General features: G+C 39.4%; 1 protein-coding gene across 2 annotated transcripts; it reads left to right on the top strand.

Moving 5' to 3' along the window:
- Positions 1-504: 504 nt before the first annotated feature.
- Positions 505-24,258, top strand: epb41l4b (erythrocyte membrane protein band 4.1 like 4B). Of its 2 annotated transcripts, XM_077598917.1 has the most exons (23): positions 505-1,256; positions 6,207-6,311; positions 6,382-6,424; positions 8,045-8,123; positions 8,675-8,719; positions 10,039-10,091; positions 11,889-12,009; positions 12,315-12,402; positions 12,486-12,574; positions 12,988-13,057; positions 13,167-13,336; positions 15,045-15,154; positions 15,857-15,893; positions 16,900-16,921; positions 17,042-17,148; positions 18,301-18,440; positions 19,474-19,595; positions 19,711-19,830; positions 19,914-19,969; positions 20,551-20,703; positions 21,458-21,578; positions 21,662-21,795; positions 23,213-24,258. In XM_077598917.1, the coding sequence occupies exons 1-23, from the start codon at positions 1,002-1,004 to the stop codon at positions 23,274-23,276; spliced, it is 2,304 nt and encodes a 767-aa protein (XP_077455043.1). In that variant the 5' UTR covers positions 505-1,001; the 3' UTR covers positions 23,277-24,258. The 2 variants fall into 2 exon arrangements, with proteins under 2 accessions (XP_077455043.1, XP_077455044.1); XM_077598918.1 differs by lacking the exon at positions 21,662-21,795.
- Positions 24,259-24,334: the final 76 nt, after the last annotated feature.

Genomic DNA, 24,334 nt, shown 5'->3' with positions numbered 1-24,334 from the left:
GCCATTGACGTTCATCGCTGTCTTTTCCCGGGAAAATCACCCCCTGACCTGGTTTTAATGTTTGAAAAGCTCCAGCATTTGTATTTAATCATGAAATGCTGCTAGGAAGTGGATTTTACCCCATTTTTGTGCATTGATTTATTGATTATTTTTTATGTGTCGCAGCTGTAGCTGCAGTAGAGGTTTTATAGCCATAAAATAGTTTTTGAGGGTTGGATTGATTTGTTGAAGGTGCTACGAGAAAATGCACTGACCGCCACTGATATATATTATATATGGGCAGCACTGATACTCCAATTGGAATGCAAGTTTGAGACCCCTGTCCCATACGAATGCCATTGACATGCAAAAATTAGCGCATCAAAGTGTTAAATAATATGTACGTCATTTACAATTTCCTTTGGGGGCAAAGGTGGGCAGGTGTCCACTAGGTAGCGCCAATCGGTACACGAGTGCACGAAGTTTGAAGTTTCTACGCATGCGCACCAGAGGCTGTTTGTCCAGTTGGGCTGGTTTGACTTTTGCCAGCGAGCTCTCCGACCCGAGTTTGGGTTTCCCGTAAGGAGCATTGGAGGCACGTCAACCCGCGGGCGGTGCTCCAATACCGGTCCACATGCGCGAGACTTCCCCCCGCCTCCTCGAAGCGTTTCACTAAGCTTCCCCACGGCAGAGAGAGTCACGGCGGAATCTCCCTTCCTCGCTTGTCGGACGGTGGGGAGAAATCAAGGAAGCCAGGCGGCAGGTGCACTGGCACCCGGGAGAGGACGGACTAAGGCGGCAGGAAGGAGGAGGAGGAGCAGGGCGGCCCCCGCGGAGGAGAAATCAACTGGTTGGCTTCTCCTATTAGCATGCGTGTCGAGTCCCGGCGTCCTTTCTGAGGCGGCGAGTCTTCTCCGTCGCCGACCGACCGAGGGACTACTCGGTCCGGGTAGAGGACGCGGAGTCGGCGGGACGTTCGCTGCACCACAGTGGCGGGGTTCCCCCCTTCGCTCGAGGGAAGAATGATGGGCTTTTTGCGCCGGACTTTCAGCCGCCGCTCGCGAAGCCGCTTCCAGGCGAGAGAGAGGGACGAGCGGGACGGTACGGCCGGCGGAGGGAACCCCTTGCTCATGGCCCACCAGCAGCAGGTCGTCCACACGCCTGCGGTGGTCACCGGGGGAGCGGCCGTCCACATTCCGGCTGCTGGGAACGCGAGGACCGCCATCACCTGCCGAGTGCTGCTGCTGGACGGCTCGGATGTCACCGTGGATTTATCGGTGAGTGGCTCCGGTGGACTCTGGGGCTCCACTCATAAGATTTTTTCATTTGTATTTTTTTGTTTTGTTTTACCTTGCATTTCTGCTCTTGGTGTTAACTTTAAAACCACTTTATCATCTATCTTTACTCATCCTTTGATTTAGAAGCGGATTGATATCTGAAGTGGTCCTGTGTCACTTTTCTGCTCCCCAAAATCATCATTATACTTATTTTTTTACTTCAAATATTAAGATTAGGGATGCCCTTTCACATTTTATTGGAGGAGTGGCGAACAAGTTGGTCACAAAGAGCAGACATTTGAAACTGTGAGAGTCTGAGACATACCTACGACAGAAGCAGCATACAAAAATCCAATCTGCCAAAGTATATTTTAAATATAATTTAGTGTTAGTGTTCATTTCAGTGTGATTAAAGAGGGAATAAAAATAACAGAAACATGAAACGAGCCACAGTATATACAAAATATGATCAGAAGCAATTTTGGCCGGGAGCCGCATGCGGCTCGAGAGCCGCGTGTGTGCCACCCCTGTATTGTTGCATGGGCATCCAAGTCTGCCAATATCAAGTCCCAATGCCATACTTTGAAAATGTCTTAGGTAGGGAGAAAAAGCGCTTCCAAAAGTATTTATTCCCCTATTTTGGAACAAAGCTATCACAACCTTGTTGCTACAGAAAAGGGTTCTTAACACAGCAGTGGTTTCAACAACAACATCACCTCATTTTTTGCAAATCAGATGTGCCGCACTCAATAATGTTGCAAATAATTTATGTCTAGTTTTTGTTTTTTTTCGCGTAATGTGGGAGGGGATGGCTGTTTGTGTTCAGGTGCCGTGCAATTGGCTGGGAACGAATTCAAGGTAAAACCCATCTCTCACCAACCTAAAGAGGAGAAAATGGATGAATGTACGTACTGGTCGTGAACCCTGTGGGACTACCCAGAATTCCCCCCAAAAAATCCCAATCACAATTCCCATATTGTCAACTGGTCAAAAAGTAAAATCAGAACTGGAATGAAAACAGAAGCTTTCTTTTTCATTGCTCTTCAATTGGTACACTGTCATTATTTTAGATTTTCGTCAAAAATGTTCCTTCACTCTGGCTTACAACTTAGAATACTCAGAATCACTTTAATAATGGTTGACTGAATTTTTGACCATTAATGTCAAATTTCTAAAAATCTGACTTGAACTGCATGACAGCTGGCAAAAACGAAAGTAAGGTAAAATGTCTTTTTGTTGCCACTGTTGTGTTAACAGATAAATCACTGACAGGCAGTCGCCAAACACGTTTCGACGGACAAAAACAAACACTTGCGTCATTGTTGACCCACTCATGCATATTGTGCTCGTCTAAAAAAACATGTTACCTGAAATTAGCAAAATGTGCCTACAACGTCTATGGTTCAGTAGTCCATTGGTGTGGCTTCTTTGGAACGCTATGTTGGGGATTATATATGTATATGTATGTATATGTGTATATATGTATATATTCCTATTCCTGCATCCTCACCCTCTTGCCACTGGAACAACGAAATTTCCCGAATACGGGATGAATAAAGTTATCCAATCCAATCCAATCCAATATATGTACATGTATATATATGTACATGCATATATGTATATGTATATGTATATATGTATGTGTATATATATATATATATATACGTACATATATACATACATATATATAGATATATGTACATATATACATACATATACACGAATACATATAGGGGCGGCAAAGTTCCTGGAGACTCACAAGTTCAGGTCGAAAGAAGGGAATCGAGTGGCTAAAGGCCAACATCGACCAGGATGGGGCAGGATGAATCAGCATAGGTGGTCCGCCTCAAAGTGCCCCGCATTGGCAAGTAGAAAACAAGTCGGACCTGCTTATGGACATGTTCTAAGACAAATGCAGCAGGAGATTTTCCCAGTGACCCCCAGAAAATGAGCAAACTAATAAAACATCAACATAAAGAATGTTACTTATTTTAAAATAGGGAGTTACTTTTCAATTCATCCGTACATCCAGAAACTGGTGACAAATGCCAGTGGAAAACAGGGCCTCTTGAATTAGGCCCTTTAAAGCCCAGATAAAATTCAGCCAAGCCAAAGAACAAAGATCAAATGTGACCGCCTAGATTTTCTCCAACTTCTCTGCTTTCCTAACACATTGAAAACACAAACTGTTCTTTGGTGTTGAATGTAGATGCGAGTTTGACTGCTTGTTTGTCCCTCTGCCCTGCATCCCCTTCAGGTTTTACCCCACCTGTAGCACATTTTGAGGTCTGTATCTTTTTTCTGAAAAATCCCCTGGAACTGAGTGTTTCCAAAATGTTATTGGACATCCCTGGTTTACAGGGCGACGTGACAAGATCCTCAGGAATCTTGTACTGAAATGGTGACCTGCAAAATGGGTGCATATAGGAAAATAGCACTCATAGATGGGACTAGACAGTGTGTTGTGTTCCCCGGTTAGAAAAACCTCTCTGCTCATCGAGATAAAGACGCAATGGGAATAGTAGTTGGAGGCTGCTTATGACAGGAAGCGAGCAAAGTCCACTGGCCAGGTGGTAGATTGCAGGGAGAGTGGATTGACCGTGTAACTGTACCTCGTGGAATTGGGAGCAGGAGGTTTTACTACTTCTCCAAAGACTTCATTCAGCAATTCAGCAAACAGAAAAATAGTATCATAGGAGGTAGGGAAGGCTAAACTTGCTGAATTGGTTGGATTTTGGTACTAGTTTTGCTGGCACAGAAATCGCCATATGTTGGATTTCTTAACAAGGTTGTGCCAGATTGTAACCAAATACTTGTGCAACCTATCACTGTGCTGGTGTATAATGAACACAACAACAGCAGAACTGTAGTTCGCAGAGCTGCCAACTACTCCGGAATTTCAGGAGTTTACCCGGAAATGCAAGGCAAACTCCGGACAACCTCCCTAAACTCCGGAAATGCAAAAAATTGTCACTTCAATTTTTTTTAAGCAACCATTTTGGAAAAGTACCAAATTTCCAATTGAAATGCCTCAAAATTCACACCCTCCGCCATCTCGATTCAACTGCACTGTAACATGAGTGCATTGTGAATCATCCAAGTTACAAGTTCTGTGGAATGATTCGTCTTGTGCGACTTCAGCGCATATCGATTTTGCGTGAATCGCATTCACCCCGGATAAATTCCGGAAATGGGACAAGAGTACTCCTGAAATGGGGTCGACAAAGTTTGGCAGCTCTGAGTTCGTAGTAGTGTTGACTGACCGTGTGGCCTTGCCATCCTCCCTATTTTGACTAGAGGGAAATTCTCCCAAATAAGCAGACTGTAACCAACTTCCTTACTCTCGTGTTTATCTCCACCTCACTTCAGAATTCCCCTATTTTCCCTTTTTGTGCCATCATAATCTTTTTCTACCCGCACTCTTGTTCTCCGCTACTCTCTCTCTCTCTTCCTCCGGCCAACCTTCTCCATCCTTCCTCTATTCCCAGACTCCCTGATCTGATTTGGTGTCAAACGCACACAAGTGCGTGAGTTGGGGATGAGCAAGTGTGTGGGTATGCGTGCGTAAGTGCCTTTTGGTAAGATGTTTTCATTTTGAAGGTTGCGTCTGCGTCACCTCACGCCGCTTGGGCTGTTTGCGTGCCTGCCTGCCTGCCCGCCTGCATCTCTCCAGCTGGGATTCGCATGTACAAACAAATAGTCCAAAATGGCACATGGCTCATCAGAATGGTGGCCTAGTCACAGATGTGTTCAACAAGTTTGCTCATGTCTTTGTCATTCCCCTCGAGGCTGCGACACAGGTGAACCCAGGCCCGAAAAGCCTATTAGACATTCACCTCGTGGGAGTATTATGTATACACCAGACACATTTTCTACCACATTTGCTGCTTTGTTCACACAAGTAGGATCTAGGTTATTACTATAGTCAGTCTGTTTTTTTTAATTTTATTTTATTATTGTAATTTATTACCTCCTGACCCCAATGGTTTTAATGCCGCTGCTTTCCTCACACTCTCTCCAGGAAGTTTGAATTGCTTATCAGGATCCAAAGTACAAGGCTCTCATCTTCTTTTTTTCATTATAAACACCTTCTCTGTTGAAGTGGGGGAGGTTATTACCCACTGTTCACTACTTAGTGGTGAGGTCCATGTGCAGATTGGGAGTGTGTATATGTGGTTTGTTTTTTTTCTAGTATAAAGGATTCCTGCTTGTTCACCTAAAGCAGCTGTTATTTACAGTCAGAAGTACAATAGGACTAAGTAATTGATCAAAATGTAATGATTTCTTGCAAACCTAAAATATTATATTAAAAAAAACAATCAGTGTGATGCACAGTACTTTGTGTATGGAATTTCCAGTGTTTTAAAATGACATGTGAATTTAGCTTATTCAGTGGGAGAAAAGTCAACGTGCCAATCAGAACAACAACATTATTATGCAGCTAAAACACAAAACCCATGAAATAGATACTTTATATAATTGATGTGACTAAATTATAAGCGGCATGAGCAATTGAAAAAAGCAGAAGTGCTTTCTTTAGCCTACAAGAAATTGAGGTGGGCTTCTGTCATTTTGAAAAATGTTCAAGCTATTTTACAGATGAGGTTGGGTAGTTTAATAAATACAAATTTTTCAGCCCTACATTGGTGCGCATGTGAATGTGAATGCTTGTTTGTAACTCTACAATTGTTTGATAACCATTCCAGGGGCATGTCCCTAAAGTATTCTGAGATAAATTCCAGCTCCCCTGCAATCCCTATAAATGTAAATGGTGCATAAAAGCCAAAACTTACTGTTTACATGCCATTTTGCTATTGAAACGTTGGAAGCTGGGTCACATTTCCCACACGAAACATGCAAGAGGTCGTTTTCCTAGCAGAAATCAGGTTACTCAACCAATCACGAGGCTTCTCTCAGGAGACAATTGACTTTTTTGTTCTTCTGTTATAGAGCAAAGGCAAAGGCCAGGACCTTTTTGACCAAATCATGTATCACATAGATCTGGTGGAGGCGGATTACTTTGGGCTGCAGTACATGGACCCAGACCAGGTCTCGGTGAGTGCTTGACACGCACATCAACAAGCTGCTTTTCCATTCCGCTCATTCTCACGTTGTGCTCTTTCAGCACTGGTTGGACATGTCCAAACAAATCAAGAAACAAATCCGAGGTGAGTTCATGTCTAATTTGTGTTGAAGCATCCTGAAGTGCACGTGCACTTGGAGGGAGCAGGTGCCGCGTTATCGTATGTTGACAGGGTGATTAGCATGAGTAGCCGAACCTTTGTTTGCTCTCTTGTGAGGACGCAGAGTAGATGAGGGGATACATTTGCCGGCTAATGTGGTTGTTCACAACCTGGTTGCGGCATGTACATTCTATAAAAGAGCGAGTGTAATAGACACATAGAGTGGGTAGGAGTGCTTATTTACTCGAATGCAGATGGCATTGAGAGGAAGGAAGTAAATTAAAGATCCCCAGTTTGTGTGTGTATGTATATATAATGTGTGTGTAAGTATACATAATGTGTGTGTATGTACACACACACACACACACACATATATATATATATATATATATATATATATATATATATATATATATATATAGTGTATATATAGTGTATATATGTATATATATATAATATATATGTGTTATAAATATATAAAATATGCTTTTCTAGGTAGTCAAAAAATTCCTGCTTGAGAAACAGGCTTCATTTCTTATTAAATTGTCATATAATAAAGCTTTTCAAGCATTGGCTATTTTCACAGCCTTCATACATAATTTTCCCCCTTTACAAGAGGTACCATGCAGAGCAAAATTCAGGTTCTGAAATGCTTAGGAAATTCTCCCCAAATAAATTGGAGACATTTATTCCTCAATGTTTCTGAGGTTGGCAGCCGATGCAAAGTGTAATACATTTGCATTCGGCTCGGGTGTGCAGGCATTCAGCCAACGACAAAATGAGCAGGGTGGGAGTAAGGTGCCGCTCGTTTACTGTATATCATGACAACATCCACTTCCTATAGAGTGCTGAATGATTTTTAAAGAGCAAAGTAATCGTGACCCGATAATCAATTTTTCAACAAACACAAGCAATAAAAGAAACTGTATTATAACTAGCAGGAAAAATGAAACAATTGGACCAAAGAGGTAAACAAATATAGTAATTCACCTCTAATGAAATGTGACTAAAAGCAAAATTAATTTCAATTAAAGTCAATAAAAACAGAAATATTCTCTGATTATAGCCCCAAGTAACACTCTACCATTTTATTTAATTGGGTTTAACTCAATGCATGTCATTGCCTGTGATAGATGTCCAATTTATTTAAACTGGGAGGTCTGGCTGTGAATAGTCCCATTTCAGTGCCATTGAGTTAAATTAGGATTAAAAAACATAATTCTTGCAAGAAAGGAGTAAATACACCAACCGTTTTTCATGATATGGTTATTTATTCTAAGTCTTGCTTTGCCCATGTGCATTGGACAACAACAAAAATATCATATTCACTCAGTAACAGCAGCATCACGACACACAAAGTGCACAACAAATTTTGCATGGTTAGAAAGATTGTTCTCTTCACTTCTCAGTTGTTTAAAGAGTTTTGCTATTTAAACAAGCATGTTAATTTTATTGGTTTTAAAGTACTAATGTCTAGTTATATTGCTTTCAGCACAAAATCGGCTGAATTTTTCGCCTGTTTTTTTCTTTTGTTGTTGATTTTCAAAGGGCTAACATTCTCAGTTTGAATTGTCCGACTGATTAATTTGTACTCCCTCCTTTTAGATGGTCCGCCATTCCGACTGTTCTTCCGAGTAAAATTTTACTCCTCAGAGCCAAATAACCTGCACGAAGAATTCACAAGGTATGAAGAAAATCACTTTTGGCCTGAGCCTGATGATGATGATGATGAGGTGGTCCAGAGGGGACGCAGGGCTAATTACTTTGTTGCTATGGGTAGATTGAGGAAAAAAATAAAAATCAAGCCGACTTTCTAGAGCAGTGTTTCCTAACCAACGATCTGGTGTGCCGGGGGAAATTTTTATATCATGACAACATTAGAATTGAAATATGACAATGATTCCATATTGTAATATTACAATATTCAAAACATAATATTACAAGATTAAAATCGTAACATTACCAGATTGAAGTCATTTTGCTGCTTATTTTTAATGTAACGTGAACCGGAAGTTATTTGGTTTCAGAAGGATCAAAATTTGGCAGCGTAAACTCTGTATGACCACAAAATAAATTTTTGTGTAATATTAGGAGATCGAAATGTGTGCTGCAGCTCAAAAACAGTTGGGAAACACTGTTCTAGAACAATGTGTGTAGTTTAATAGGTAAGGGAATACTACTAATACAGTTGCACACTTGAATTTACACTAGATTTTTGTACGTCTCTTGCCGTAGGTATCTGTTTGTCCTGCAGCTTCGACAGGACATTTTGTCTGGAAAGTAAGTTGTTCAGTTGTGAATATTATTTGAATGTTATATTTAAAGGTAAACTTGTTGCACAATACTTTATATTTGAAACTATACTAGATGTGCTGCGGTAAACACAAAAGGCAGCTCATTGAGGATAGGATAATACATTTACATGTTTTGGTGTCATGGAAAATCACATGCTCCTAATTTCACAATAACTCTATCATATCATATTAATCTAATTCATCAGGATTACGAGTCCGTTTTCTCCTAATTTTGGAAACCATAACCAAGACAACCCAACTTCAAGTCACAATTTCTTATAGATGAAACGCAAAATCATTGCTTTGTCACGTTGATCTTTGAAAGAATGCAATGTTTTGTTTCTACAAAAGAAATACATTAACAATTTAGTAAGTAGGGAAGCTGTATATAAATAACATGATATTTTAGAGAAAATTTTAAATCAGCCTTGTATTCCGCAGCCAAGAATTAGCTAAAAACAGTTCATCTCATTTTCTGAACCGCTTTATCCTCACTAGGGTCGCGGGGGGTGCTGGAGCCAATCCCAGCTGTCTCCGGGCCGGAGACGGGGGACACCCTGAATTGGTGGTCAGCCGATCGCAGGGCACAAGGAGACAAAGGACAATCATGCACACTCACACTCATACCAAGGAGCAATTTAGAGTCTCCAATCACCCTACCATGCATGTTTTTGAAATGTCATGTCCACACAAGTGGGCGTGACCTGGATTCGAACCCAGGACCCGGGAACCACTCGCACAACTCTAAAAACAGCTTTCAAACCTAAAGCAACCGATTTTGGTTTAGTAATAGTAGTGGCTACAGGCTAGATTATTGAACATAAGAACATTCAAATGTTCTTCCTCTGGTGTTGTCCCTTAGTGCTTATTTTGCAGTGCACCGCCTTGAGCAGTGACAGTTTGTTAATTATTTCTAATTTAGTAGCACTAATTTATAAGGCTTCGGAGCCTGTGGTATTCAATCTAGACAGAATGGCTGTGGGACCTGTGGTCAGTCATTGCCTTTATGAAAACATACATACACACACCCACAGACAAAGTGTCTTGCCCATCTCGATGTTCCAACTCAATCTAGGCCACAGATCCCCCGAGTGCAGCTCTATTATAACACTCAAGATCAGGATCTGAAGAGAGGTGATTATTTTGGGAAAAGGGTTGCTCCTCTTTACACAAACACGCACGCACACACAGGCGCGTGCACTCCCGAAGATCGTATTTGACTTGTCGAGCGTGTGCGGCGCAGTCTTGGTGGTATCAGCTCATCACACCGGTCTTACCCCATTTTTTTTTTTAATCTCTCTTCAGATTGAAATGTCCATATGATGTCTCAGTAGAGCTGGCTGCCTACTGTTTGCAAAGTGAGTAGACTTTATCTCCAGGATGAGTTTATTTCATTTAACCAGTGTTTGGAAAGGGGTGGGATTCCACGTATTTGATAACAAGTAAAAAAATATGAAGGAATAAGATTAACAGTGTTAGTAGTGTTTTACAATACACATCATTCTGAAATGATTATTTTTTCATGGGAGATCCCCATGTCAAGTTTAGCATTAAATACTATAAATACATACAATTATCCAGTTGGTCACAAGATTGGATACATTTGAACACTTTCTTACAATTGCAAAAATTGGTCAGTTGCAATCTTTATTATTTTCCCCCAATATAAACAACTCAGTTTTATTATGGGTATCAACCAATATTATTTTTTGACAAAATTGACTGTGTACTGTATAAATCACGTTGTTCACTGTTATATTTCTTTGAGCTTAACATTTTAACTTTTAATGTGCACTGGAACAAAAAACAATGTCCTAAGAATACTTGGAATATTAGCAAAAAGTAGATATTTTTAAACATTATTTTGATTGAAAGATAATCAACCAGCTTCCATTGAGGACTACAGAAATGCGACTATATTTCCTGTTGAGTGGCTCAAAATATAGATTTGGAAACTTATAAGAAAGCGATGTAAAATATAAATCAATTCACCAAACTATTGGGTGATTAATTTGAGAATAGATAAGTTAAATATTTGTGGCATTCTTACTAAAGAATTGATTGTTGAACAATCATGTTGAAAAGAAATTAAGGCAACATGAAGTCTCAGCCTGACACTAGTATATTATTTTTCATAATATTATCCTAATTATGGAAGGAAAAAAACAGCAATCCCCATAAATGGAGAAAACATTTTAAATTCGTCAGATTTTGTTTGCAGCAAAGCTAGACATTTTGCTAACACTTTTACAAAAAGGCAACATTTTTGTTACCCTACTCTTGCTTTGAGTATTTTACATTTATGACTTATTATTGCCAGCCCTTCTAGTCAAAATTAATTGAGCATCTGCCCCTCATTCATGGTAGCCAGTGAGTCAGAAATAATAAAATTAAAAAAACAAAACGTTAATACTACCAAAAGTTGGAGTTAGGGCACTCATGCTCTTCTTACTAGTTCAACTTTTACTATGTAGCAATAATATTATCATAAATGTGAATAAATGAAATATGAATAAATGTGAAATTTCCCGAATACGGGATGAATAACGTTATCTAATCTAATCTAATAAATGTTGAAAAAAAACAATGGGAGGAAAATGATCTATCGGTTGATTTGATTAGTTTGTAGCAAAGACAGAATACTTTTTACCGTGACCGGACGTTTCGTCGCCGGACGCTTGGTCGCTGGACGCTTGGTCGCCGGCCGCTTGGTCGCCGGACGTTTGGTCGCCGGACGTTTGGTCGCCCGGTGAATATAATTTTGAGAGTTGGTTTAACAGTAGATATTTAGATATTAAACTCTCTCTCATGAATATAATTTTGAGAGCTGGTTTCAACAGTAAACTCTCTGTCATGTTGTCAAACCTCCGGCGACCAAACGTCCGGGCGACCAAACGTCCGGGCGACCAAACGTCCGGGCGACCAAACGTCCGGGCAACTAAACGTCCGGCGACCAAACGTCCGGCGACCAAACGTCCGAGTACCACTTTTTACTGCTCATGCATCCGCTTTCCTTTGACTGTGCAAGTGTACTTAATGATTAAAAAGTTTTAATGCCGTATAATAGTGCTTATTTTCTATAGCCTAACCCGGTCAACTATGGGCAATAGTTTCATGTGCCTCTAAATTTTCATTTGTTGTCTTTGTACGTCCAGGCGAGTTGGGAGACTGCGATCCTTTGGAACACTCTCCCGAGCTGGTGTCGGAATTCCGCTTCACTCCCAAACAGAGCGAGGCCATGGAGGCGGACATCTTCGGCAGGTGGTTGGACCTCAGGTGAGACGTAAGCCGTTTTAGTGTCAGCGGTGGCGTCGACTTGTCACTGTCTCCTCCTCCTCTTCCTCAGCCAGCCTCTCGCTGGTCTGTGTGAAGGATTAAGGGGCTTAATCCTAGGAGGGTCTTGATTGATTCCGGGCAGTATTTAAACCAGCGGCGGTCAGATCGTTCCCATCTCGGATTAGATTACATATGCTGTGCTTTCTCTCAACCCGCCGGGCCAGACAAGGACAAACCAAGTGGAGGACACCGATTATCAGCTTGTTCTTATTATTTTTTTTGTTATGACGATCTCTCATTTTCAGAGGGAAGAGTCCGTCTCAAGCCGAGATATCCTTTCTCAACAAATGCAAGTGGTTGGAGCTTTATGGCGTCGATATGCATTTTGTTAAGGTGTGCTTTGGTTATGTATTCATTTATTTCATCAGAATGTGTATTGTGGAGTGTGTGAGTGAACGTGCATGTGGTTTTTCCAGGGAAGAGATGGTGATGACTACGCACTGGGCCTGACTCCTACTGGCATCCTGGTGTTTGAGGGTTCCAACAAAATTGGCCTCTTCTTTTGGTAAGCAATCTAGCAGGAACAGTGGTTTTGATTCATGGAAAAATTGTCTAACAATTTTGTAGGGAGTCCCCTGCTGTTTTTTTACAACAATTTGAATACTAAGACCTTTGACGAAGTCATTAATACTGTAGAGTTGTGTTTTAGCATAGTTAAGTGTGATATTATACTAAGGTGTTTAGCTTTGTACTTTAACTTTGGAGAAGGAAAACTTTTTTAGTAGTACTGTTGAGGCCATTTTTTTCATTATACGGTCAGTCTTCATTACTTACAAATAGCTTTGATTTTATGAATGATTTTACATAGATTCCGAATTTTTAATTATAGGTATTAACACAGTTCTACATTTCTTTGTCTAATAGTGTAACGCTGGCTTAACCTATGTGTGACATTTGTCTGATTGATGTTCTGTGTAGGCCCAAAATCACTCGTCTGGACTTTAAAAAGAGTCGCCTCACCCTGGTGGTGGTGGAGGATGACGATCAGGTTTGTGTCTATAAGTAAATACGCACACAGACTCACGGAGGAACGTCACGTGACACAATGAGGTCACTTCTGGCTGGGCCACAAATATGGTTTTTTTTCTACCTTATAGGGCCGTGAGCAAGAACACACGTTTGTGTTCCAGCTAGCCAGCGCCAAGATCTGCAAGCATGTGTGGAAGTGCGCCGTGGAGAGCCACGCCTTTTTTCGGCTACGCCAGCCAACCACGGGCAAGCCAGGGCGCAGTGACTTCACGCGACTTGGCTCCCGTTTCAGATTCAGGTAGCCATTTTCATTCGCGTAGTAACAAAACAAACTGCAAACCTTTGCCCATAAGATTATAACATTTACAGTTTAACATCCATTTACCACATGAAATCATTGGCTGCTACAGACGACCTGCTGCTACTATGCCAAACAATGGGTTTAAATTTAAAAAATATATATATTTAGCTTACTCTTGCTTTCGGTATCTCTAATTAATGACTAGTCACTCCCAGTCAAACATGGGCTGGATGTCTGTCGCCATCTATTTTTTCTAATGAGATTGAAATGTTCCATCATTGAATACATTTTAATTTAGTAACATGCTTTGCTTGTGGTAGTTGTACTCCATTTGCAGAAAAATGAAGTAAAAATGGAAAGAGGGGCCTTTATACCACTCTATATATTTGTAGCTCAAATTCGGGAATGGTCAACACAGCCTTCCCAGTCGAAATAAATTGGACGCCTGATGCTGTCCATGGCAGCCAGCCAGTTAACAACAGAATTAAAATCTCTTGATATTAGTAGATCAAATCTCTGAATGGTCAGTTCTTCCAATCAAACTGGATTAGATGTTTATTGCCATCAATGGAAGACATTCATTCATTCGTTTTCCGTACCGCTCATCCTCACAAGGCTCACGGGGGGTGCTGGAAGCTAACGGAGCCAACACCAAGCTGGGGTCACCCAATCTAAAATTAAGTTATCCCACTCTAGATACTATTAAGACAAATTTGCGAATGGTCCCTGCAAGCCGTTCCAGGTAAAATGGATTAGACATCATAAATGGGGATCTAAAGTAGTTTATGAGTGTGGCTTTTTGCATCTATGAATTAATTTGGATGAATTTTAATTCATTTTTAATTAATTTTAATTAAAATGATTATATATGTTTTTATTTTAAATTAAATTAAAATAATTAATACATTTTAAACTCTTGGTGCTGTTGTACTTGTTCCATAGGGACTTTGTAGTTGAAGTACTGCTTCAGAAAAAGTTCTTAAATATCACAATTAGATGTTAGAGAAATCTTATCCTCAATACAAGCCAAAAAGTGAATGATTAGAATAAAAAGACAAATTCAAAATATTTTGAATAAAACACATTGAAAGTATTTGAACCTGACACCAACAAAAACCCAACTGATGCCTGCTTTGTGTATCTATGGTTACTTTGTATCTATGGTTACCAGGAGGTGTTCCTATGACGACCGAGATATGCCCTTCATATTGTTTTCCTCAGAGCAAATACTTACACTTGATGGTTACTTTGTGGGAAAAAAAGCAACAGGTCCAGTTTTGTGGAAATATATTTTCTAACAAGGCAGAAGGATTTTGTTAGTGATAAAGAGCTTTTTAACATAATTGTCTTTCTACTCTTTCAGTACCATTAATGATGAAAGACGTCCAATCGTGTGTGTCTGTTTACATACTTCTGATTTGAATTTAAATGACTTTGTCACGAGTAGGCATCCAATCCATTTGCACTGGGAAGACTACGTCCTTGGTTCAAAAGTATTGAATGTCTATTGGTGTGAACGGCAGCCAATATGTTAAATAGGAATATTTTTATGAAGATATCTCATACTCCATAATGACATACATTGTTTATGGCTTATACATACTTACATACACGTGTTAGTTAACTTTCCTGTGTCTAATACTTGAGCTGCAGTGGCGGCAATTACAAGAAATAAAATTATTCCTGGTTTCCCTGTCAATCTTAGTGGTAAGACGGAGTATCAGGCCACCCACGGAAGCCGGTTGAGGAGAGCGAGCACATTTGAGAGACGGCCGAGCAAACGATACCCCTCCCGTACGCAGTCACTGGGCAAAGGTGAGTCTTATCTGCATGCCGTCGTATGTTTACTACAACGTGGTGTAATCTACAAGAACCTGTTCCGGCTCACAGAAGTCATCGTTAACATTTGCCTCTTATACAGTCATTAACCAAAATATGTATGCTTTCCAAAACACAGCAACACATTTTAATAATGCTGGGTTTTGATTGACACTCACATTATTATGGTTGTAATTAGCCTTAGTGCACAACTACTCTGCATTACACATATATCTTTATTTGTGGTTTCTTCAAAGCATACCTGAATTTATGAGTTGAATTTATTATGTGGCTAAGGTCTATAACTTTATTTAGTCAGATATGTCATTTATTTCCCTTTTTAGAAGGAGTTATTATGCTATGAATCTGTCGCAGATGCCCTGAAATGACCCTGACGACGATAGGGAATCAGGGGCTTGCGACTTTTGTTTGTCTCTAGATAGACATTACTAATAAGTAATAAACAATTAAACAAGCAAGCAATTATTTCTATACGAAGTCACTTCCCACTCAGTAAGTATCCCATTTGACCGTGCTACTTTATGGCATCTTTCTTTAATTCCTGTCCTTTGTGTCCTTTATGTCCTCCCCTCTGTCCATGAAAAACATTGTTGCCCATGAGAAAACTCGTGAACACGGTAACGTCCTCATTATTTTTGACTAAAATTGTGCACCTGTCTTTTTTTGTCACGATTCCAGTTTCCGCCATTTCCCCGGCCAAGCCCCCACGCATCAGGTATTCACACGGAAACACCCCACACATGCTATTATCTGGACATGTACTCAATGTAAATGGTAACTGCATTAGGGGCATTGGAACAGAGTCATTGACTCATGGCCATGCAATATGTGATTATATTTCATACAGAGTTTTTATTCCAGGAAAGGAATGTGATGTCCTTGTGGGTGTGAATGGAAACTGTTTTCAGAGTGGTATTTATTCGGGAAAATGTATTTGCCTCTCTTAGATAGTTATAGTCAAGTACATTTTTTTTAATAAAGTTTTTTTCTTTTTAGAAGTGACTAATATTAAAGGATTATCTTACAATCCTGATAGTTTTGTTGTTGTTGTCCAGTCGTTGAGCTGTTTCGTTTCCATTGGAAAATGTTACCAAATACTTTTCAAGTTTAGTCATTAACACGTACAGTTGGATTTAAGGAAGTAACATCGGCTTTATCGTTTTTTGTTTGTTTGCTTTGGAAGCATTATTTTTTTTCCATTTGTTGGATTGGATTGGTTAACTTTATTTATCCCATATTCGGGAAATTTCATTATCACAGTAGCAATTGGGTGAGAATGCAGATACAGGAAAAGACATTTTAGACATAACTAGATAGGTAATAAATAAGTTAATAAATAAATAAATTAATAAATCTATAAATAAATTAATAAGCATGTTGCTGAAATATATATATATATATATATATATATATACATATATATAAATATGTACATATACATACATACACATAGATGTACATTTACACATACGGTTGGTCATTCAGTTGAATGTTTTTTTTTTCCATTGAATATTGCAATAGCAAATTATGGAAGTTTGGTCCAAAAAAAATAGAAAAGAAATGAATAGATATTAGCGACTTAATAGATATTTGACTGACTGACGACCTTGCGGGAGAAGTTGCATGACTGTAACATTGAAGTCCACTGGTATGAATTGTACATGAAATTCAAGTTAATCTCCGATCGCTGATTGTCATCCTTTCTCTGCCTTTCATCCCAGCCCTGATCCCAGCCTACATGCAGTGAGTGACCTCAAATGACCTACTTAGACCCATACAAATAGTACACACGCATTCATAGCACACGCAGTTCTGGCCTGGTCACGGTCATTTCATTTTCGCCCTCTCTTCAATCCTTTTCAGTACCAGCACAACATCCCGGTGGTGGGTCACGAGGCGTGGCGCCCATCCCACTCCGCCTACACGCCCTCCGTTTACTTGCAGCCCAACGCTCACACGGCGCCGCACAGGTAGGTTAAGTGGTACCAAGAAGTACCAACACCCAACTACTGACTACAGCGCATTTAAAAGTGAGGTTGTTTATCCAAGCAGTTGGATATAGCGGCTTCAAAAGTCATTGTAATAGATGTCATAGAGTCTGTATTTTTATCATCTCATCAAGTCTTGACTCGTGTACGTGTGTACTTGCTTTGTGTGTGTTTGTGCATGGATGTGTATTCAGGCCTCCTGTCGGGGGCCCATCCTTCCCCCCCTCTACCAGTCCTGCGTCCACTCACCCCGCCATCCCAGTGCGAACCACCAGCTTGCTCCAAGCACCCATCATCAGTGTCATTCACAAGGATAAGGTCATGACTACACTTTGACATCATTCACCTTGGACTTAGACAGACTGTCTCCATCATTCATTTGCATGTCCACATTGTGCGTCCATGAATCCGTTCTACAATGAAACATAAGTTAGAATAGTAGTTTGGTTTGCTTTTCAAAGCTGCAATTGTATCTCATCAAATATTTGTTCTTTTTTTGCAACGCACGTGCAGTTATTGCCTTCAAAGGACTAAAACAGTTTCTGTTTTTTGGCCCCAGTTTTACATTTTTACTTGTTGAAATTCGTGGACACAGTCAAATCACCAAAGTGCCTAAATTGTCATTTTCCAAAGGTTATAAGGGTCCAAACATGCATGTGATATTTGCTGCTTTAGGGTTGTGACATGTTTTCTGTGGTTTTATGCTAATATAGTAGTTCGCATTGACATCATGAATGATATGATATTAATAATTATCTACCAGTTGTTTACATAATGCGTAGGGCAATGGGATTTTGCTTTTAAAGCAGGTGGAGCTCTATTCTCTAATCACATTGTGCCTTGAGGGATTAACAAATGGGTTTTGCCTCATGCTTAAAAAATAAAGACATTTTAATAAATTGTCATGCTCAGTGCTATGTATATTTATTGAATACATTGTTAGGGTTTGAGTATTAAACTGAACATTTAATGCAGACACTATTATGGTTTACATAGGTTAGTTTGTTAAGAATTTTCTACGCTTTGTGAAAAGGTAACAGATTTTTTAATGTTATATTTGCTCAAGAAAAATAATAGACATTGTCATGATTTCCCATTATTTAGGCAGGATTGATCGCTTTTATGCTTCCTCAGCTTTCCTCTGAGCGGTCCGGCCTCTGACCATCAGCTCAGCGTGGAAGAGAATGAAATGTCCTATTCCGGCAAGGTGCATCGCCGCCACCGCCGCCACACGCACAGCCAGGACACGCTTTGCCACGCACACAACAAAATCAGTGAGTACCGCAAGGCCGCATTTACTGTGGTCCCTCTGGGAAATGCCAAAGCGCTTCCGTATGCACTATTCATGGCCTATCGGTTTGCGGCTTTTCCTTTACACGTATGATATTCTCCATGTATGTGTTTTTATTGGATTCGATATACTAGCTTCTCCTTCAGTGGATATTTGACTTTCAATTTACAGTTGTATGCACTGGGGATCAGGCTTGGTACTGTAACAGAATCCATGCATGACAAGGTACAAGAGGAGTTCCTAATGTAATTTCCTCTTTGCCTTGTAACCCTTTCAGGGTCATTACAGTGGACAGCTATTTAAATGTTGAGACTTGAGAAATGTAACCCCTTTACAGGGAAGGTCACTATTAGACAAAGGTTTTCATTAAACAAAAAACAACAACAACAAAAACAATTTCCAAGTGCGTTTTGTCAACCGATAAGATGACATGCCAAACAACTCTGTTTAAATTTAACCTTAATTGAGCAAGAAACTATTTTTCATCATTAAAAAATTTAAATACCAGCAATTATTATATTATTTTTTTAACCATTACTGTATTTTTTGTTTTATTGTTTTTAGAACCTAAAGACAATTGTTGCATTATTAAAAAAAATCTCTTTTGAAACAAATAAAAGATTGAGTTTAAACATTTAGAGAAGGTGAAGAAATTCAATCACTCGTCTATTAGGGTCCGTCAGCCATTTCTGGTCATCATAAAAAAATTCAACTCTTTACGTTGCATGGTTTGGACAAACGTAGCGAGAGAATCTTAACATACACACACACACTCACACACCCATAAATCACGCTATGATTATAAATTTCTACATTGTGGATATCGGTTTATTTTTCAATGCATTAACGGTGCTAGAAGTCCATACTTTTTTTAACTGGGAGGGGGGAATTAATTTTGAATTAAAATAAAGATACGTATATTCATGTAAACAAAAATATCTGTGTGTCATCCCCAATGTATTCGTATCAATCCAAATTGAGCCTGTTTCGGCTTAAAGACATTTTATTTCTGTCAGAGTGCCGTGCTTCACCGTGTCACGGAGAAGAGTTGGATATGTCTCCGTCTTTCCGCAAGGCCGTGGAGTCGGACAGCGAGTGTCCGGCGTGGCCGTCGCTCTGCATCAACATAGACAACAAGGTCAGACACAGTTCCACTCATTGACTTTCCCCCTCCGCTGACAAGATGAGACATTTCCGGGCGGGAGAGCCTCTCTCTCTCTCTCCCATTCGTCATCATTGTCCCACGTCCTCAGGGAGAAGAGAAACAGCTCTCGGAAAAGTCTCTGCATCCCTCCGCCGCCTCTTCCCCGGGCCTGCTTCCAGACCACCTCAAGTGCAACATTCTTAAGGCCCAGATGGAGGCAGCTTTCAGGGTTGGGACATGCATGATCTCCAACTGATTTTCTGTTGCTAATGTACGCCCCCCCCCCCATGTCTTTTTTCATCCAACAAATAGAAGGACAGTGCATTGAGTCCAAGAGGGAAGAACGCTAATATGCCGTTCAAGGACAGGCGAGTTCTATTCATCCTTTCTGCTCTCACTTTTTTCCTTTCTCCATTCACATTCACATTTTTTGTTCATGATGAGGGCATAACAACCAATTAGATGAGTGGAAAGAATCATGTGGAATTGATTTTTGAGACGCACTACCAGCAGAGAGGGTTATGATTCACTCCCACAATTAGTTTGCTTTCTAAAGAAGACAACTCCATTTTTGAGAGTGCATCTAATTATTTTTCAACCCATAAATGCATCGGATTTTACGAACTATAATTTGCACCAGCCAAATAATTGTAAAGGAATTAATATGCATCTAGATGTTGCACTGGATTAATAGTTGCAATTTGGGGGAGAATTTTATTTGATCACAAACCAATAATAAATATTATACTCACTGGTTCAAATGTTTTGAGACCCCTTCTCATTCAATCAAATGGTAAAAAGTCTCAAAACATATGACAGTTGATGTAGGTTTTAGTAATAGTGGAAAAATAAAAGTGCGACATAGTCATGAAAATATATTAAAAACGTGAGGAATTTTATTCAAGCGATCATGTCATCATTTCAGTACATCTCAAATTACTGTCTTCAGGTATCAGAACTCTTCTCAAGACTCATCTGCATCCAGTTATTCTGCAGACAAAATGTCCCCGAGACCAGACGGCCGTTTTGTATCCGAGAGGCTTCAGCCTAACTCCAATTCGTGCACCAACCGCAGAAAACGTCTCGTCAGACAATTCAGCTTGTAAGTTTACACACACGTCACTCAAGTACATTTCTTTACAAAAATTGATTATTTAATAAAAATTACCGGTAAATGTTTGGACTCTGTCATTGCCACTGAGGCCTGAATTCTTGTAATAGAATCCAAATCTTCACTGACAATGATAAGATTTTTTTCTTCAAACAATTGAAATGGATAGGCTATAGTAGCAAAGTGGTACCTCGAGATACGAGCTTAATGCGCTCCGGGACAGAGCTCGTATGTCGATTTTCTCGTAACTCAAACGAACGTTTCCCATAGAAATGAACTAAAAACAAATTAATTCGTTCCAACCCTCTGAAAAAACACAAAAAAAAACAGGATATTGGATTGGAAAATCATTTTATTTGTTCTAATTCGCCATCTATTAACAAAGTAACAAATAACTAGTGGTTTATTAGTCGTAAAATGTGTTTAATACTACTAAAATTAGACGGATTTTGCGGAGGGGAGAGAGAGGGTGGGAGACTTTTTGCACGGCAACGCGCTCGTAACATAACATAAACAAATTTAAATAAACTTGGATTACGATGCAGACACACTCAAAAATAAGTTTAATCTAATCTTAATTCTAATTTAGTTTTAAATTTTGATACCTTTCTTCTCCCGGGTTGGCTGTATTTGCCCCGCCTCCACGCTGACTTTCAGATGCAACCAATCGCGGGTAGTTTGCTTTTGTCTTGCCTTCAAAATATTCCCAATTTCAATTTCTCCCTCTTTTTGCTCCTTTTATAAGTAACCATGAAGATGAAGACAATCTTCCCGAAGCTCTTGCAGCCATCACCTGTGAGAGTGTGTCCAAATGTGGCTCCAGTAGTTCACTGGACCAGCAGATTCAGCCATCCATTTACCCACAGGTGACTTCTTAACACACGAGCAGTTCAGAGGAGAGAATGCGGTAGAATTGCCTTTGTATTGTATGCGGCCATGTACATTTCAGGTGGATAATGTGCCAACACTGGAAGTGGCTAGTCAATGCTGTGTCTCCCCCTTGCCTTCACCCCACCTCTCTCCTTCGCGCTACTGTAGTCCCCTCCCTCACTTGGTCCCTTACCTTGCAGCCCACCATGACAGGTAAAAGACCTTCACCCTGTCATTTCTTTTTGGAGCACATTGTCTGTTTGAGCACTTTCATTGGCAACATTGTCCTCAAGAAGTTTATGTAAACTCAAAATGTTCCTCCAAACCAGGGGTGGCGGACACGCGGCTCTCGAGCCCTATGCGGCTCCTGGCCAAAAGGATTGCGGCTCTTTGCTTCTTATCATATTTTGTATATACTGTGGCTCTTTACCTCGTTTCATGTTTCTCTTATTTGTATTGTCTCTTAAAACAGACTCAAATTCATCAGAGCCCATTAAAAACTAATAATAAATCATATTTAAAATATAATTTGAAGTTCTTAATCAGACTTTAATGTGACTGTAGCAAGACACTGAAAAAAAAACAATTACTGTATTTTCTCGCATTTAAGCTGCACCGTTAAAATCGCCTTAAAATAGTTTAATTTTACAACTTTTTGCATATAAGCCGCTCCCCTGATTCATAATTTTCCCCTCCATATTCATCTTTTTAATAGGGAGTACAAATGTGTTACTTTGAAACGGAAAATCTTAAGAAAAGTCGTCGCACATAGTATTTCTGAGATACTGTATGTATCAAAAGCACATTATTAGTGTCAATATCATAAGGAATTAATTCATCCAGTAATGGTTGTTTTCTGACTGCAAAACAGAAAATAACCAACAAATAGTAAATGTTAATTTGCTGTTATATACTGGTGAAAAATAATACAGCTACGTAAGTCTCGTGCACATTTAAGCTGTACCCTAGATTCACTCATCATTTTTTTTGTTACAAATATGGCTTTTATGCGAGAGAATACGGTAAGAGGAATACAAAGGCAAATAAATCGATGAAAAGCAAAAGTCATGTTGAGTATTTGAACAGTCAGCGCAGTTAGGGAATTGCACCGCCTACGTTCGCAACATATTTTGCCAATGTATGCCTGGTTAGTATCAAGTTCATGATCACAGTGAGACATCATTAGCTGCCATTGCTGTGTGTGCGGTACACTTCATAAAACAATGTATTAGTAGTAGGAGGCGATGGTCTGTCTGACCTCCAAATCCGACGCGCGCAGCAAATTTACCCCTAACCAATCAAATTAATCCTTGCAGGGTGGTCACAAACTAAATGACAAGAGAAGATAGAATCATTTTAGAAAGTCCAATTGTAAACCTTGTAACCCACCCATCAGAGGTGGAATATTACAAAAAAAAGACTTCTTGTCATAATTAAAGTGTAAACAATAAATACTCATGTCCCTCTTATCTTTGAGGTGGAAGGTTCAAATGTATCCAGAGAGGTGGACATGGATTTTGCGAACATACCTGAAGACAGTAGTAGAAAAGCAATGGATGAATACGTATAATTACACATGATTATATGAGAATATGTTCATTTTTTTGTGTGTGTATGTGCGTGTTTGTAGTGGAGAAGAAGTGAGGCTGGACAGAGAGAAGATCCTTCGAGCTCTCTTGATGACCGAGCTTTGAGTACTTTGACATCGTGATGTGGACACAAAAAAAGACTGCAATCCACCTTGGTTGCTTTTTTGGTTTGTTTATTTTCCACTTTTCAGCCTTGATGCAAAAATTGAAATATCGAGAGTGAATATGAAAAGTTTGCACTTTCAATCTTACGTTTTTGCGATATAAAAATGGCAAATCAGTCGAAAGCTTTTCATTTGAATTGATCCTCCATTTTTTTTGTACACGTTACAATAAGAGTGGAAAAATATTCATCTTGGTCTTTTTTTTAAATACTTTATCACAAAAAAACTGGGTTGTGTAGACTTTATAGTCTACAGTCAACAGAAGAATGTTTTTATTCTTGAACTAAACGGATATATCTAGTAAGTCTAGTTTTATCAACTTTATACTGTACTCTCTAGGGACAAAAGTTTTGGGACACCTTCATATTTGTTCTTAATGGATCCCAAAGGTGTTAAATGAGATTCTCTTTTGCAGCAAATTCAACCAGGCATGCCTTTTTCTTATGGAACCTTCTTTATTGACTTTACCAAACTGCTTTCCAGTTTCAATCATCCAATATAGTGGGATGGAATTTTGACGAATTGTATAATCGCTTGATCGGATTGAAATGAGAAACTGCTCAAATCCAAACCATTTTGTCTAACTTATGTTGCATGCGCTTTTTAATAAGTGTCAACATCATCTTTTAAAGTTCACGTCTCCTTCCATGTTTTCCTTCGTCTTTTATTGGGAAATTATATAATACCCATATAAGTATGGGTTGCTTGGTTTATTGAGAAGGGAGGGACGTCTACTCTTAAGTATATTATTATCTTGCAATGTACTAAAATCATTTCTTCAGTTTCAAATGTATGTTGTATTTATAAAATGTATTATTCCTGTAAAGAAAAAGCAAGTATATAAAAATTTTGCAATCCAGAAAATTTTAATTCATTTCCTTGAGAAACAATCCCAAAGAGATCTTACTCTAGTGAATAATAAAAGTGCGGATATATCATTATGAATTTTGTTTTCATTAGTGTAGATGGCTGAATTTTCTTACTGTTGGAATGTGATTA

This window comes from Stigmatopora argus, chromosome 4 (genome assembly GCF_051989625.1).
Source record: "Stigmatopora argus isolate UIUO_Sarg chromosome 4, RoL_Sarg_1.0, whole genome shotgun sequence".
Taxonomy (NCBI): Eukaryota; Metazoa; Chordata; class Actinopteri; order Syngnathiformes; family Syngnathidae; genus Stigmatopora; species Stigmatopora argus.
The sequence above is the reverse complement of the archived record's forward strand: the minus strand, read 5'-3'. Positions and strand labels throughout refer to the sequence as shown.